Here is an 18,472-nt window from a genome sequence, read left to right on the forward strand (position 1 = left end):
AGCTTTTGCTGTTGTCACGAAATGCAAACCAAGCTCGACACCATCAAGTTTCCTTCTATGTATGTCAGTGTCATTTTATGCCATCATACTCCCAATGAGGTTGTTTTTACGGCTTCTGCCCCTGGAAAAGAATGACGTGTTGGCCCGGGGGGCTGCTGTGAAGAGACCCAGGCTTTTCTGGGCCTCAGAAGTTGGAGTGTGCTCTTTTCAGCCCCGAGGGTGATTTCCCCCATGGATCTGTAAAGCCCAACTCACAGGACGACGTACCTCTTAGCATCCTTTTTTCACACGTGCTATGCTGACAAGTAACACTTGGAGTGTCCTCTTCATCGACACATTCCAAAGAGGTTCGGGCTTAAGCAGCACCTCTCCCTCTAGATCTGCTGACAGACTCTGAATGTCTCCAGAACAGCCGATGTTGAAAATGCCAGCTTTCCTCAGACGTTCTGTCCATTCAACCTTCAAAAGGATAGTTTACCCCAAAATGAAAATTCTGCATCATTTATTCATTCACCCTCTTGTTGCGAAACTGTGTATAGCTTACTTTCTTCTGTGAAACATTAATTCCATACAATGGAAGTCAATTGTTACCAAAACTGTTTGGTTACCAACATTCTTCAAAATATCTTCTTTTGTGGAACGACATGAGGGGAAGTAAATGATGATAGAATTATTTTTTTTTTTTTTGGGTGGAGTATCCTTTTAAACACAAACTCGGTTGATGTCAAATGCAAGCCGATGGTACAGCTCTTTATAAGATTGATCAACTGCTCATCCATAGATTTCCACCATAATTTTCCACCTGTTGTTCAGGTTAGGAATATGCATTCATATATGTTATAATCTATTCTGGTATGGAATTATAAATGTACTATTGCCAAGAAGCACAGCCTCCTTGACCAACACTTGAGCAAGAGTTTAAAAAGATACTGTTACTCTGCTTTCATTTAGGATTCATTGTAAATTCATTGTTAATATAAAAATAAAGCAATTAAAGGGATAGTTCACTCAAAAATGAAAATTCTGTCATTTACTTTTTCTTTTTCTGTGAAACACAAAAGTTTTTTTTTTTTTGTTTTTTTTGTCTGACAGCTGCAATGTTGTTTGTGTCCCAATGCTCTTCGAAATATCTTTCTTTGTGTGTCGCAAAAGAAAACGTCCTCTAGGTTTGGAGCAACATGAGAGTGAGTAATAAATGAATATTCAATTTTAGTTTTCTTTAATTTTAAGTCTCATTCTTCTAATATACAGTAATATTCTTAGAAAATTACAGATGCACAGCAAAGTTCCGTCAACCATCTGCCATTGGTTGCCACCGCTGAACAATTGTGGGTTGAGCTCACCAGCCTCCCTGGTGTTGTGACTCTGTGGTCAGGCTTTGGACCTTGGGGAGGGATTGCTTGCCCGGTTCACAATGCAATCGGGTCTCATCCAGGAGACTGTGATTGTTCCATGGAGCCTCCTCCAGGTACAGTGCTGCTTTTGTTCCAGTAAGTCAGCAATCTGAATGCAGTCCGGGAGGCTCGACCAGCTTTGGGAACTATTCTATCAGGAGGCTTTGTGCTACCCAAAGGCCTTCTAGTTGTAGAGGACTAGAGAAAAGATCTGACATTTTAAATGGGATTTGTGCTTCGCAGAAGTTTGATGACACTTAATGCTTTGCGCAACAAATGACCTAAACAGTGAAGCATTTTTAGCTAAATATTACTATTTCCTATTTGATTTCATGCTTGCGTGTGTTGTTCTTCAGTCATGGTCAAATTCACAGCTTTTGTGACTCACCAACATGTAAATCAATGAATCCCAATGTGCAACAGACTACAGTTTCAGCTAAATGGAGCTGGCTGTCATAGGTGTTGTGCTATAAAAGTTTACACTTTTATAGAAAACAACAGTAGCATGGAAGGATTTTCACATAATTAAAATAAAAAGTTTAACCCTTTGCATTCCTGTAAAATTTGCCTAAAATACCTAAAAAAAAAATAAAAAAAATAAAAGAAAAGAAAAGAAAAAAGGCATAACCAAGTGAATTGCATGTTGTTCTTTAACCATTTGGAGTATATGCATAGTTTTGGTCTCTTTTGAAAGGTATTTGTAACGCTACAGTGGAACAGTGGAACACTAACAGGTTAAAAAAAGAAATATTATTTAAAAAAGATTGATTATATGAAAAAAAAGCTATTAAAATTAATTAAAAGTTAAAGGATACATCCATAATGTGCTAATTGTAATCTCTTTTGGTTTTACATTAAGAAGCAGATAAAAAATATTTGTTGATTCATATAAAGCCTATCTATACATTGATTATACATATCTATCATTGGAACTGCTAGTAAAATAAAAAATGATTTACTTGCTTGACATGGCAAAATGACTTCTGTAGAGTTATGTAATAATAAGGAATTATTGTAGACATTCACAAATGAGTAAAGCTTTGCGCTTTAGTTTTGTCTTGTAAGTACTATCATCTAATGATTGGTATATTACGTCTTAAATATTTCCTAATGTTGACATTGTTATAGTCTTGTACTTTTTGTTCTAAAATTTAATTGAAGGGCTAATTCAATTTGCCTTAGTTTACTTTAATTGGAATGCAAATAGAAAATGCAAAAATAGCTACCTTAGTATAGTATACCTACTGCTCTTGACAGCCTGTTTACATTTAAGTGATTTTTTTTTTTTTTTTTGCTAGAAAAAGGTACAGTACAATAATAAAAGATTTGTCATGCAACGGTAATTTATATTATTCAGTAGATAAGCATGTTAAGCATCCAAATGATCTCAATTTGCAGCAACTGTCTGGACAAAGGAAGCATAAAAGCTCAGTGGAATTATGCCCAGAGTCATGGGCCATGTAAAGAGGCATTGTCAAGGTCATTGTACCAGCACTTGGAATAATTTCCTGAAAGAGAGTTGTAGAGTTGTGTATTGATGTTTAATTCTGTTACTTAATTGTTTGTACTTTAGCAAGCCTGCTGCAGACCATTGTGCATATGAATAACATGGTGATTCTCTTATAGGCCAGTCACTGTTACTCTAAGTGATGAAACACGCCATCTGCTGAGGTTAATGTTTGAATTCTTGATTTTCTACTCTCTAAATCACTTAGTGGTCTTTGAATACATAGCATTGTAGAATATCTTACTTTCTTAGTATATATATATATATATATATATATATATATATATATATATATATATATATATATATATATATATATATATATATATATATATATAATAAATATGTTAATGAAAGAATATTCATTATTGAGTGGACTGTCCCTTTAAGGGTACTTTAGGTTGCAGCGCTGCTAAACACATTATTTGATAAAACGAGAACTGATTGGTTTTTCACCTTGCCTTATCTCCTTCTGTGTGATATATTATAATAGCCAAACCTCAGCTTGACATGCGAGAAACAAATAGGCTATAAAAATGGTCACATTTAAGAAACCCCCACGTGTCCGACCGTTTACTTACAGTACACGTCAAATTTTTATTGATCAAATATTCCTGAAGATAACTCTACATATGGCGTTGTTGTTCTTACATCAGTCTTTGATCAAACGACAGGACACGTCAATTATGATAGATCATTCGGAGTCGACAGTATTCTTTTCTTCCTTTTTACTTCTTCAGCAAGTAAAAGTACACAAAAGTGGCATGTCTTCCGACAATAAATAATAAAATATTTTGTAATACAGGAACAAAACGAAACCTCCAGAGCTAATCAGTCATATTAACTTAACTTAAACCTATACACATCTTTGGGAAAGAAAAAAGTTCTTGGACGGACACGAACACATGAAATTCCCACACAGCTTGTGGCAAAATAGAGGTATACCTTGTTGCAATGCTTTAGTTGGGCTTGAAAAGAGACCATATAACAAAACTGTAATCGCAGTAGACCTCGGCTGCCATACTACCCTCTTTTGTGAACTAGTCCATTTCGATCTTTTTATAGAAACAGAATAAACAGTCATGGTTTCATTATAGGCTACTCACGTTGCGCACAAAAGTAGGCTATATGAATGTATATATTAGACTAAGTTCTCTTGCGTCTTATATCCGTAGAGGTCCATTGATTTGTCATAAAAGTGGAAAAAAATGTGGAGGGTTTTTTTGGCAAAAGTGTAGCCGACCAGGTCCACTCGGCTGCGGAGCACTGCAATGATCACGTCAAGTTCGGTGTGTGAATACGTGCGCCGGCTGGATCCACTTTCGCTGGAGTTTAAATGGTCTTTTCGCAACACTCGTTGGACTTGCTCGGTTGGAGTGTGTTTAAATCCCATGATTGTCATCACAGTGTATAAATACAACCAAGGGTTGTTTCGATATAGAGGCCTCGTGCAGTTGGTTTAATGGGGTTTTATTCAGGAGCGGCCCTAATGATAGGGATGGAAGAAACTTCACGAGCCTCTCTCTGAGATTGGTTTCCCGGACACGTCCTTTCCCAAACTTCAGGTGCAGGAGATAATCCACTCGCCTAGGCCTCTATAGGACTCGCTACCATGCTGTTTGGTGTATCTGGCAGTTGCGAGGACATTGAGGCGACTTCGCTCCCTGTGGAGTTCGAGCCTGGCCCTCCTTCAGAAAAATTCACCTAAAACGGGCAAAATGTATGTTATTATTATTATTGTTGTTTAATTATTAATATTGTAATTATTCTTCATTTCATTAGCGGTGCTTTTAATACTTCTACTGGTGTTTTGCGCACTCACCAGTTGCTGGAAAGCAGGCTGGTCGATGTCACTCTGCAGTGCGAAGTCACTGAGGACTTTCCAAGGCGGTTGGTAACTCTGCACCTCCACTTGGTTTGCCTGCAAACCACCGTCGTGTCTCTCTGGACTAGTCGCCACCATTGGAGTCCCCGTCATCCCCTGGATGTTCTGCAGATGACCACGAATAAATGATTTGCAGTCATACATAGTTTAGGGGCCGCATTACAGAAGTTTTACCAGTTTTAAGTTTTAAGATCTTAGAAGTTTGATGTTCTAAATGAGACCATAACTGAAATCGTCATGTTTTCTAAAAAAAAAAAAAAAAAAAAAAAAAGATTGCAAGGTTCTGAAAATTCATACAAACTTTATTTTTATTTTTTTAAATGTACATGCTTCAATTAAGATATTTGCAACGAGTTTTTATAGTGGCAATAAACACTTCAAACGCGTGAAGCGGCTCATTAGAAAGACCTAATATTTTTGGTTTATCGACTGAAGCGCCACTAATCTTACCGTTTTGTCGTTGGGTTGCTGCTGCTGAAGTTGTTTCATCAGTATGCTCCTCTTTTTGTCCTTGCAGCGCTTGTTTTGAAACCAAACCCTGATGACTCTCGGGCTGAGACCCGTCATCTCAACGAGCTGCTCTTTCATGAGGGCGTCGGGTCGAGGGTTGGCATTGTAACAAGTCCTCAAGGTATGGAGCTGTTTTTCGTTTAGGACTGTCCGGACGCGGGTTGTTTTCTCAGGTTGCTTGTGCACATGAGGTCGAAGCGCAGGCTGACGTGCCGAAATGGGCTCTGCTGCAAGAAAGACGAAACGTAGATTAATAATTGTTGAATGCAAAGAGATTTCTTAAATAATGCTCTGAATGTGTGAAAACAGCGATTTGGTAAATAAGTCATTTAAATAAGTCATTTAAAAGAATAAGTCGGAGGGCCATCTAAGTTGGACGTACTTATGTAAAATAATAATAATAATAATAATAATAATAGGCTAAAAATAATCACTGAAAGACGGAGTGTTAGTGTTCCCATATTCTCCATATATTTAATGGTCTTGTTACGAGACCAGGATCGAGAGGAAATCTTTCCATAAGCGTAAATATATATATATATATATATATAATATATATATATATTTCTTTCCGTAGAAATCTGCTCCTTCCCAGATGCAATTCTTATTTCTGCATGTATTGGCGAAGAGAGTTTCCTTTTAATAAACTTGAAATGCAGCCATGGTTGCAATCCCTTTTCTGGCAATTATATGTTCCTGCTGAATGCAATAAATTTGGATGGCGAGTATGACCCAGATAGGTTTACGACGCTTAATTAAAACAATCTGTGCATACTCTGAATTTTAAATAATCGGGTGTGCGCTGCCCATGACATTACTTTAACGAAGTTATCAATAAACCTGCATTAAGATCTGAGATTGTGGTGGTTTCCATTATTGAGATTATTATATAATAAGGTGCAAAAATGCGTGAATATAGAACAGCAGTAGCCTAGTGCGGGTGATTTTCGGCTTTTTTAGGCTTATTTTACAGGTGCTTTAAATGTGAAGAATCAACACGTGCTTGAATTTGTAATATCAGTTTAATTTAATTAACATTTCAAAAATATATAGGCCAGATGCTCTTACAGTAATCACATACACACATGATACACTGATATCGTAATATTATATTTCTAGAACACATCAACATTTAAGATTAAATTACATTTTCTTGGTATTTATTTGTGGAAAGATCTCCTTTATTTCTCTAGTACACATAAACTGACGCGTGGTTGGACTCTAATCAGCAGAGAATATCTATTTCATGTATGAATAGGCCTAGCTAAATTCAAAAACGAGTAACCACAGTCTTGTGGTTGGCTTGTTAACATAATTCACGGATGATTGTTGCACAACATTTATTCATCATAAATCTTAATCTCTTGATATATAATATAATCACTTTTTTTGTTTGTTCGTCTTGAACACTTTTTAGAAATAAAAAAATCTAAAGGTTCAGAGGAGCTTTGTGTCTAAATTCCCCAGACAAATAGTCTAATCCCCAAGTCCTTGAGCAAACAGCGCTTTGTAAGTTGTAGTAGAATAGTATGCCTACCTGCCATTTGTAAAGGTCTCGCCGGATGTAATGGGCTTAATGGGTCACCAGCACCCATTGTTGCCCGTTCCACCACGTCATGGTCGGCCCTGCAGAAGAGCCCGTCTTCCCGCAGAGCGAACTCATCTCCTGGGATGAGCTGCCGACTACAAGCCACACATCTGAAACACTCGATATGATAAACCTTCGAGCGTGCTCTCATCACGAAGTCATTCTTGCTGAAACCAATGTTGCATTTAGCACATTTGATCCCGTATAACCTGAAAAAGAAAAACACAAGTACATTAGTCTAATGTTTGGGTAAAAAATAAATGGCAGCTATGACGATCGATATGAGAACAATATAAAAATAGTGAATATATGTTAACCGTAATTGAATGCACATGCATTTTTAGAAGAACAAATGCAAAGGTTTAAAATATATACACACTAGAATTTACTTGGGCCTAATCATTAAGTCGATTAATGATTTAGTAAATAAGAAAATTTGTTTGTAGGCTAATTATTATTAGCCTATCATTATTATTAATAGCTAAATAACAGCATTAATAATAATAAATGACAATTCTCTTTGGCGTATTATTAAACAGTGGTGTTTGTCTCACGCATAGCCTCTTAAAATAATGCTACATTCATATTGTCAAAAATATTATTTCAATATTGCGATGAAATTTCGTAGAGATGCATGCGGCAATGCTACATATGAGCAAAGCCCCACAATAATTGTGGAGTAATTGCGCTGCAGACTCATTTAAGACCGGAGATTAGCATATAGGTGCTGTCCAGTACCAAAAAAAAAAAAAAAAAAATGAATGACAGCATGCTGCCGTAATGCACCAGTGAATAATGAGAGGTTACTGTCATTCAGTCATCCACACTCGAAAACTAAAACATGACCTAAATGATCTGCGTTACCTGATGTAGTCCCGTTTACAGTAAGTTTTTCCTTCTCGGACAAAACATGTACAGGATTCGTCCAGATACTGGTTACATTCTGCACATTTCAAACACGCCGCGTGCCACTCCAGATCCGGGGACACGCGCAGAATATACTGGTCATGGATTTGATTCCCACAGCCGACACACAACGAGATTAGACGCTTTTCTGATTGAAAGAGAAAACATAGGAAATTCAAATTATGTAGGATAAATATTTTTCTTTCTTTTTTTTTATTTTTATTTAATTGTAAGCTAACACTATTACATGTTACAACCGTATTGTAAGTCTGGCATCGCCCTAATTTCCCAGTAATATACTTTGACTCTGTGTAGAAATAAACACACTATGACATGGTGCTGAAAACGGTGTATGACTGAAAAATGACCGAAATAAATAATGTTACATTAGAACCGACATATAGCATAATTGTTTTTATTGTTTATTACTTTTATTATTAAGAATAACACCAATAATAATAATAATAGCCTAATAATAATAATAAATTAAGTATTAAATGGCTTGGAATAGACCCTGTTTGTAGTGATTTAAACTGAGGAAGAGTGGCATTTGCCCCTAGAACAATCTTGTCACGATCACTGCGGTCTGTTCAGAACTTTGAAACAAACTTCTAAAATCATGCATTGATCGGCAAACACGCATGATTCATTGTAAATCGCCAATTTTAACTGTAAGTGTAATTGGACACATATATAGACATTAATGCATAACTTACTTTTTGGTGGATCCCCCATGTCTCCCATGTCAAGAAAGTAAGGCGGTGTTAGGTCCACTTTAAAACCGGACAGAAGGCCCTTAGTGCCCGTGTTTTGATCTGTGAAGGTGGGAAAGTGGACGAGGGTTCGAGGTGTTGCAGGACTTCCCGGAATCGAGATGCTTGCGATTAGAGTTAGGGGTGTGTGTTGAGCTCCTGTGCTTGGTCACAGCATTGATGGGCCACTCTTGTCCCTATCTCTCTCTCCCTCTCTCAAACTCCGTCGGCTTCGGCTCTTCTCTCTCTCTATTGGTCTGACGTAGGACACTCATACGTCACCTTTATGAGAAGCTGATTGGTTATGGAAAGACGACCAGCTGTTCGGAGCCCAGGCCGATGAGTTGGTGCATTTACTTTACTTATTTCATTCATACATTTTTTTTTCTAATTTCTGCAGCTTTTGACGAGTTAAATAGACACATAGAAATATGTTAAGATAAAAATTACAATTTAAAAAAAAAAAAAACGTGTTTCATAGCATTGCGCATTTAGGTATTTTAATTTTTATCTAAAATGAACCAATATCGACTTTGAGCAGGATATGATGTTTACAGTCATGATATTCTAGCTTGGAATTTTTAAAACTTGTTTTAAAATAGCCTAATAAAAATGATTGTAGGCTAAACCTATTATTTCAACCATATGGCATCTGAATTATTAGTAGCCTATAAATCGTGCAAACTGAAAACTGTTTATTTTATATCAAGTCATTTTGATAAATATCGCATTATAGTAAATGATGTATCTCTGTTTTGACTGGTGGACATGTGAAGTGAATCTCCCTCGACTAGTGTAGAGATTTTCACAGGGAAAGGTGCATGTCCGTATTCAGGCAGTTGCACACAGGGGTGCATAACACGATTGAAATCGATGGCACATTTCAGAGTTGTCGCTATTCAAACTAAAACGCAATTACAGCACATAATTGCAGATAATGACCGTTTTAAACTGCGCGAGGCACGTGGTAATATAATCTCAATGTAAGGGATGGATTGGTAGAACAAACAGGCAGAACATAGCACAAAGTTGCCAAATCTCTTGAACCTTATACAACGACATGGCAAGTTTTAGAGAAGAAGAAGAAAAAGAAAAAAAAAGTTAAACTGTGAGCTGTCACTTCAGCCCAAATGATTCAGATTATCACTGTATTTCAACAATTAAAAATATTTTTATAGTTTTTCAAATTGAAAAAAAAGTACATTTTAACGAATCTGTAAGTCTCCCATTGACAGAGATGGACATGACAAAACAAGTGGCCGAAATATGACAGCAGGGTTGCAGCCAGCACAGCGTCGCTATAACAGACACAAACACGCCCTCTTGTGTTAGCAACATGACCCAAAGCAGACCCACCAAACAAAGACATATGGAAACATATGAAACATGGGCGAGAGCTTGCAGTGTTAATTCTCTAATCTGCTCAAATATTAATAATAATAATACGCGTTAATAATTAATAAATAATTAATACAGGTTAAATGGTTCGTTCATAGCCTATTTGAGAATTAAAAAAACATTTTGAAAAATAAACGTTTCAAATCATGTAATGCATTGTTTCTGCTACAATCTGTTATACTCATCATGTCTCTGTCTTGTGATTCTCATAACAGATTTAAGATTACAGTTGTACACAGTTTATGGCTAAATTGCAGCTATTTGGGGAACACCATTTTCACTGTGGTCCTTGTTAGTGACACTGCCAAAATATTTTTTAAACCCAAGCATGTTACTATTTGAGCTGGAGAACGAGACTAATTTGAAACGCTTGTTTTTAGTGATAAATGATTGATAGCAGCTTTTGTAGTTGCATTTGTACAATACTATGCAACCACTGTTCATCAAATCCCTAAAACATTATTTAAATTAATCTTGATATACACTGTGTATTCAATTCAACATCAAAAACTGCATCAAAAGAAATTACGTAACACAAGAATAAAACCAGCTGTGAGGGTATATTCTTCAGCAACTTTTATTTATGGTGTTATATTTCCAATAATATTTCCGGGAATTTAAATATTTTGCTGCAAACTGTGGTTGACAGATTTTTTTTTCACCCTTATGATCAATTATTAAAAGGGATGGACAATGGCATTGCTCCACCCAAATCATCAAATTTCCAATGTATAATTACAAATGTCCTAATCTCAACCTTAATCTAGGATGTTCAATCTTATTATGTTACAAACAATCAGATGAATTGCTTAGTACTTAAAATCCAACGATGAAGTGTCTCAGATCATAATATGACAACTTTACTTGTGCATGTTGATTTAAATCCTACGAAGATCCATCACTGATCTCAAAACAATGATTATTTGCTTTAAGGCTTAAAGTTGTCATGTTACTCGGTGTTATACTCTTTAACAAGAATACCTACAATCCTTACTGTATGATAATCACATGGATAACAGCTCAGGGAGGAGCCAAACAAGACACATTTTTGGATTTGTTTTTATTTATTTAATTGGTAACACTTTACAATAAGGCCTCATTTGTTAATATTAGTTAATGTATTAACTAACGTGAACTAACAATAAGTAATACATTTGTTACAGTATTTGTTAATCTTTATTAATGTTAATAAAAATACAGTTGTTCGTTGTTTGTTCGTGTCTTTAATAATGTATTGGTAAACGTTGAAATTAAAATTAAGATTAATAAATGCTGTAGAAGTATTGTTCATCCTTATTTCATGTTAACTAAAGTAGTTAACTAATGAAACCTTATTGTAAAGCTTACCAATTTGATAATGTATATTAAAAGTACAGCCTTAAATCTTTACATTAGATAAATTAAGATGATGTTAGAACTAGCTTAAGGATAATCGTTCAGGTTTTTAGAACCCCGTTGTATGTTGTCTGACTATAAGCATGACCCTTATCCTGACCTCATTAACCTCCAGTTTCATTGATCACCTTCACCAGCTTGGCTGAATTTGGAAATGCCTCTGAGAGGTAATGGAGGATAGAGCATAACCTGAAGGATGTGTGCTATATTGACAAAGTACGGTTTATGTAATGTCATTCAGTTCAATAGGTATGGAGAGAGAAAGATAGAAGAGATAGAGAGAGAATGAGCAAATCTATTTTGTGATGTGCTGCTTTGAACAACCTCTCTGCCTCACAGACTGCAGAGCTTGGATGCTTGTATTCAATTAGAAATGTATGTGTGGCATGACTATAGGCTACCAGTTATAGATTTCTTTAATGTATTGTTTATGTGGTTGCAGACAGTGTTTTGTTCTCAAAGACTGCAGCGGCGTGTGCTCTCTTAGCCATTTTCAGGAGTAGAAGTCTCAATGTGCTTGTAAATTTAGGTGGTTAGATTTGATGCAGAAGTCTCTCTCAGCCACAGTAGCTGGTTCTTACAGCTCAGCAGGAGTCCTTCGAGATAAATGGCAGGAGCAGCGTTTCAGCTACTTTGCGTGTGTATGTGCGTGCACGTGTGTGTATGTGCGTGTGTCATCATTTCTTTAGACCTAATGCTTTCTTTTCTAGCTGAGATCTCTTCACACTAAGCAACTGTGTGTTTGTGTTTCGGTGTGTGTGCGCGTGTCCACGCTAGATTTTCTCCGCCTTTAAAAATGACTCGTTGTGATTACAGTTTAGCATGTTCTGAGGAACAGTGCTAAAAACACACACATTTCAGCAGGAAAATCACAGAGCTTTAAAAAGAGGCTTCTGCCCCCTCACAATGACAGAGACATCAGTGATTTTGTCATTGTTAGGTGCCGTATCCAGTGTCTTCAGATCACATTTTCTTTCCATTTATGGAATTTTTTCAGAGGAACACTATGAAGATGGCTGTTAGATTATGCACCTTTTCAGAAACATGTGGAATTGGTTTGCATTGGGACATTGCGTTTTGTATTTTATTATTCAAATAATTATACTTCTACATGTGGAGAAAATAAAATCTAAGAAACCCACCATCAAAGTGAATAACTAAAATATTCATTTTGAAAATTCTTTTTTTGTTTGTTTTGCACTTCCATCTTTTTTGCATTTATCTAGCCTATATCACAAAATTGATTTGGTATAATGTCATTTTATTCTTCTGCTTTTGTTTATTTGTCTATTACATTTCATGCATCGCTGCAGAAAAATTATAGACCTTTGCTTCTCTAATTAACCTCCTCAGTCAGATGAGACATATGGGTATCAGATTGTTCAGTGTCTTTGGCTGATACTAATCAGTTCACTTTAATTAACTCAAAGAGCTACAGGCTAGAGTCGGTTACTGGTTTGTTTATAATATTCAATCGAATTCATGATGTTTTTTTTTTTTTCTGTGCTTTCACTTTTAAATATAAAGGGGTTTTTGGCTTCTGTGGTTCCATGCAGAACCTTTAATGTCCAGGGAACCTTTCCATTTTATAGTGGAAAAAGGTTCTTTAGATTATTAAAATGTTCATTACACTAAGAAAAATAGAACTGTAATACTGCAACATTCTTTGGGGGAACTCAAAATAGTTCTTATATGGCATTACTGCAAAAACCTCCATTAAAGTGTTCCATTAAAAGCAGCAGTTTTTATCTTACATATCCATCAGAAGCTCCAGCATTCTGCTCTTTGTGGTAGCACTAATATTCACACTCATCTCAGAGTAGCTTATATTGTTGCTTTCAGCTGTAATGTACTGGCTGTCAGCCATATTTATATCTGAGCCAGAATGAAATGAAGGCTGTTTCACTCACTGCCCACCATGAAGACCTTGGCTTTAGGTCATTTTTATTTGTAACTCAAGAATGTTTTTAAGAATGTGATTAAGACCAGGCAAACTCTTTAGGCAGAAATGTGTCCTGCATTTTGGCCATTTTACTGCAAATAAATAATTAGTATCATTACTATCATTATTTGTACCGCTAAAAAAAACTCTCAGCTTTGAATACAGTGTCAGTGATACTTTTCTTGAAGTCAAGAGCTTGATCTGCTCCTCTTTTGCTAAAGATGTCTCCAGAGGGCCTTATCGAGGTCTTTTGTTTCTATTTAATTTTGCCTGAATTTTCAACAGCTGTCAGAATTAAAGGATTAGTCCACTTTTAAATAAAATTTTCCTGATAATTTACTCACCCCCATGTCATCCAAGATGTTCATGTCTTTCTTTCGTCAGTCAAAAGAAATGAAGGTTTTTGATGAAAACATTCCAGGATTATTCTCCTCATAGTGGACTTCAATGGCCTCCAGACGGTTGAAGGTCAAAATTACAGTTTCAGTGCAGCGTCAAAGGGCTTTAAACGATACCAGACGAGGAATAAGGGTCTTATCTAGTGAAACGATCAGTCATTTTTTATGCTTTATAAACACTATTATCACCATTATCGTCTTGCACGTGCTTTCGCTTTCCGCATTCTTCAAAAAGCTTACGCCGTATGTCATACGCCTTCCCTATTCTACTTACGTAACGATCACGGCGCTAGTTTTTTTTTTTTCTAAGTAGAATAGGGAAGGTGTTGGACATATGGCGTATGTTTTTTGAAGAATGCGGAAAGCGGAAATACGCGCAAGACGATAATTTGTGTTTATAAAGCATATACAGTTGTATTTTTTTCAAAAATGACAGATCGTTTCGCTAGATAAAACCCTCATTCCTCGTCTGGTAAGGAGAATAATCCTGGAATGTTTTCATCAAAAACCTTAATTTCTTTTCGACTGAAGAAAGAAAGACATGAACATCTTGGATGACATGGGGGTGAGTAAATTATCAGGAAATTTTTATTTAATAGTGGACTAAATCCTTTAATGGCACACCATGAGTCTGTCCATTCAGTGTCATCATTGAGAAGCCAGAGGGGTGAAGATCTCATCTGGGTCACTGTGGTCACACAGAGCCACAGACCATATGGTTGCCTTAGTCATGGCCTACCTGAAGCAGCAATGCTAATCACTGAAGACAAGTGCCACTTGACACCAGAGTGACAGATGGTGTTCCTGGGTCTGTGTACAGGACTACTGCCTAAACTCGGCACCAGCACCACAAACCTTTTCGCCTTGGCTTCGGTCGGACTGAGAGGCACAATGAAGGTGATGATGTGTCAGGGACGATTATATGTGATGCTTCCCACCTCCTCTTGTTATGTCCCTTGGCTGGATCCTTGCCCACGGCTATGGCTGACAGCAAATTTCAGCGCTCTTAAAGGCATTTCGTACACAACAGCATGGAAGAGCAAGTTTGATGCACCAACAGCGAGGATGTTCGAATGTCTGTGATAAGTTTATTGCTTGGACAGTGTAGATTATTAATAGTGATTCACAAATGGATTAATTCAGTTGCTGTATATGCCAAGGCTCTTCTTTGACCCAGTGGGTTTGGATTTTATAGTACCACCTATGGGTGTGCATGAAGTTTATATATACTGGAGTGATTTTTTTTGTGTGTGTGTGTGTGTGTGTGTGTGTGTGTGTGTGTGTGTGTGTGTGTGTGTGTGTGTGTGTGTGTGTGTGTGTGTGTGTGTGTGTGTGTGTGTGTGTGTGTGTGTGTGTGTGTGTGTGTGTGTGTGTGTGTGTGTGTCTTCATGAGCCATGCAGTAGTATGAGTACCGACATTAGCATTATAAGTAACCATGTGGAGTTAGAAGACAAGACTAGTCATGTGATCTCAACATGGCATCTTCCGTGTGGGAGCAACCTGCTATATAAAACAGCTTGGCTCATGGGGACAAACATCATTTCAGTTATATTTTTCAAAATGTGTAAAACCTTTTGGATGAGTTAAAAATGATAGTTTTTAACTTACTTCGATTTTGTACAATCCAAAAGAGATGATCCAAAGCACACATCAAATTCAAGTATAGTTAAAAAGCCTTTATTAAAGTGGCTATTTTTTAAAAAGGAAAACATTTTAAAAAGGAAAATATTTTAAAAAGGAAAACAAATAATGGGCTACATACCCACATGTTTTGGCAAAGAATGCCTTCTTCAGGGCACCATAATTTGTTTTCTTTTTAAAATGTTTCTACTATGGAACAGCCAGTTTAATGAAGGCTTGTTACTATGTGAACTGGAAGTGTGCCTTAAATTATCTATTATAACTTTGGAGCATACCGGATTTGTTATTTGAGATATTGAGTTTCATTGTAATTGAATTGCTTCTTTTTTAATGATAGTCAAATTACACATACTGTTCTTCCTTCCTCTTTATTGCTGAATTACTGTGCTGTGTCTGTCTCTCATTAGAAGTACAATTCTGATGTAAAGAATTTATTAATTCATCCCTGGATCATTACAGCATTGATGCTGTTACATCGTGCATGCGGAAATATTAAAGATGACTTAGTGAATATTCATGACATATTACCGATGCAAATTTCAGCTGTATTGATAAAACCGTATAAAAAATCATGTTCTTAATACATATTCATATCTCAGTTTAATGACTTCTGAATATTCAGTTATCATCCAGACCACTGGTTTGTCAATCACTTTCTTGCTTTGTTTTTTTCACCATAACTCCAGCGTTGCACTGTCATAAACATGACACATTCATCCAGCTTTCTCAGAGCCGTCTCTAATTTTGTACCAAATGCTGAATCAAACCGATATGTTACATTAAATGGAAAGCAAATCTTCTTTCTTCATCAGATTAGCGGGGATTTGTGGGTGTAGTAAATGGGGTTTTTGCTGTCCTCTGACAGACAGGGAGGAGCAGTAAGGGAGCAGTCGGCTGATGTATCAGGCTGAGGGAGTGGTTTGTTTGTTGTGTGGCGCCAAGATCTTCTCAAAAGCTCTCAGTTTGAGTGGCTGTCTAGGCATTACGGGATGATCTGCTAGCAAGGTGATCATTCTCTGATAGATGCTGAGGAGACCACCCCTCCTTGTCCAGTGTGTGCTGGACATATAAGATAGAAATTTGAAGGTTGTTTGCTTTAATAATATTTCTTTAATAGGTGTACTGGTGGAGATGTACTGATACTTAAAAATTCTGGCTGATACCAATAAGCTATGGGGCCTACTTATTTTCATGTTATGGCCAATAACCACTAAATGGCCAATACTAAAATCCTATACTATTTTGTCTAAAGAAAAGGAAACAAATATGAGTTTTTTTATGTGAATTTAGGCATCACAAAACTGTAGTATATGCATATGATTAATTGATATTCATGCTAAGTGTAATGGATAAATGTCCTCAATCAATGTATCCATCTAGAACAGTGGTTTTTAACTACTTGAACCAGGAATCCCCATTGTCCACACAATAATATTCAAAGGCCCCATGTCTTAGAAAAACGTATAAAAATTCCCCAATTTTATATGACTTTTCCAGGTCTAGAATTTACACTTGAGAGGCTGAATTAAAATAAGAAATATCTTGGTATTAGCTAATTTTGTTTTTATTTGAAATCATTTTACGTCACCCTGAGGCCCCCTAGTGGGTCCCAGCTCTTTGATTGAGAACCACTGATCTAGAAAGCAAAGTTGAAGTGTGATCATTTCCAAAATGACAGATTGAAATCATGAAAAACAACTAAAATACATCAGATGCTTACCAAAGAATTAGATACATTTGTAAAGATGCTCTATGTGGCCTTTAACTTCTTATGTGGAACATTTTTATTGTTCAACTTTTAATGGTTTACTGCTGTTCCATTTTTTTTAAAAGTGCCAAATACCACTTTTAAGAGGCCCTTTAAGTGACAGCAGTGAAAAAGATTTTTTCCAGGGCCTTTTTCCCCTCTCATTTCCCTACGTACCGCAAAGTGCATACCTGCAGGTGATCTGAAGGCCTGTAGTGTGGCGGGCCATCGAGGAGGAACTACAAGCTGAGAAATGAAAACGTTTAGCTACATGACAGCCCGGAGCAGTACATTACCATGACAGGCCATCTCTTGTCACGTGTCAGGAAAAGTCAGGCTGGCCTCCCCAGTCTTCTGTGGAAGAGAGCGAGTAAGTGCATGGGGGAGCTGGAGAAGAATTAGAAAGGGCTAATCCCTCGCAGCATTCCTCCCAGCCAGCAACAAGCCTCTTTCATGCTTCATGTAACCTCTGTGAAACTGACACCTCTTTTCGTCCTACCTGCCCTAGGCAGTGGCTATCTTGTCTTCTTTTCCTTTATTTGGCCAAAGCAAAAGATGCAGACAGAGGGTTTGTGTTAAGATGATGGCTTTATTCAGTTTTCTGATAAGTATAAATTTTTCGTTGTTGCCTATTTGTGTTTCAGCAAAAGAAGCATCAACAGAATATGTTTCATATTTCAGCATTTCACTAATGTAAGTTATGCTTAGGTTTGTCGGATGGATTAACTATATGCATGGAACTATAAACATGGAAGATATATTTTGGAAAAAATGTCTCATTCAGTGGTATTTTGGACCGCATTGACTTGAAACATTCTTCAAAAATAAAGAACGTCATATAGGTTTGGAACAACATGAGGGTGAGTAAATTATGTCAGAATTTTCATTTTTGGGTGCAATATCCCTTTAGTTCCACAGCTAAAGGAATTCAATTTCACAGTGTGAATAAGACTGAAACCTCATTGACTGGTTTTCATAACCCGCACAGAGAACAATTCTGTAATGAGTGTCATGTTTCGTGCTAAATACACATCAGACAAAACTGTAACCCAATAGTTACATTTTGGCTTTTTCCCTGGCGACAGCAGGCTCATGGCACACAACAAAAAAGACATACCTGGCATTCCAGCCTTGTCTCCACTTTTACTAAGTGGATTGGAGCATATCCTATCCCAACATTCTGCCATTGTAACCAAGTGTGAAGTTGGCCCTGCAATGCCCAATTACATCCATGTGAATCCTCCATGAGGTTTTGCCGCAACCTTCGTCATGGTACAGTGGTGGTACAAAGAACATCTTAAAGAAGGATCCGACCATGCTGGAGATGTCAGCAGCATGAGAGATGAGATCTATGAGAACTCTCCCACCACCTTCTTGTGAGTGGTTGCCTACCCTTATTTGAAAAACA

General features: G+C 36.9%; 1 protein-coding gene across 1 annotated transcript; it reads right to left on the reverse strand.

The window, feature by feature from the left end:
* Positions 1-4,471: 4,471 nt before the first annotated feature.
* On the reverse strand, positions 4,472-18,251 carry isl1a (ISL LIM homeobox 1a). The gene is made up of 9 exons (XM_067408240.1): positions 18,182-18,251; positions 17,256-17,310; positions 14,415-14,554; positions 8,507-8,605; positions 7,749-7,938; positions 6,834-7,093; positions 5,237-5,523; positions 4,724-4,891; positions 4,472-4,605 (listed from the first exon to the last, which is right to left on the reverse strand). Exons 1-9 carry the CDS (start codon positions 18,249-18,251, stop codon positions 4,489-4,491), a joined length of 1,386 nt encoding a protein of 461 aa, XP_067264341.1. The 3' UTR covers positions 4,472-4,488.
* Between the last annotated feature and the right edge of the window lie 221 nt (positions 18,252-18,472).

The sequence above is a fragment of the Chanodichthys erythropterus genome, chromosome 13, assembly GCF_024489055.1.
Source record: "Chanodichthys erythropterus isolate Z2021 chromosome 13, ASM2448905v1, whole genome shotgun sequence".
Lineage (NCBI taxonomy): Eukaryota > Metazoa > Chordata > Actinopteri > Cypriniformes > Xenocyprididae > Chanodichthys > Chanodichthys erythropterus.

What these genes read in the sequence shown, in the direction of transcription:
- isl1a (XM_067408240.1), bottom strand. Translation starts at nt 18,251, where the DNA reads ATGGCAGAATGTTGGGATAGGATATGCTCCAATCCACTTAGTAAAAGT. An exon ending in AGCAACCCAACGACAAAACG is followed by an intron (nt 4,892 to 5,236) that starts GTAAGATTAGTG and finishes GGTCATCTGCAG; the next exon opens with AACATCCAGGGGATGACGGG. An exon ending in AGCCTGCTTTCCAGCAACTG is followed by an intron (nt 4,606 to 4,723) that starts GTGAGTGCGCAA and finishes TGCCCGTTTTAG; the next exon opens with GTGAATTTTTCTGAAGGAGG.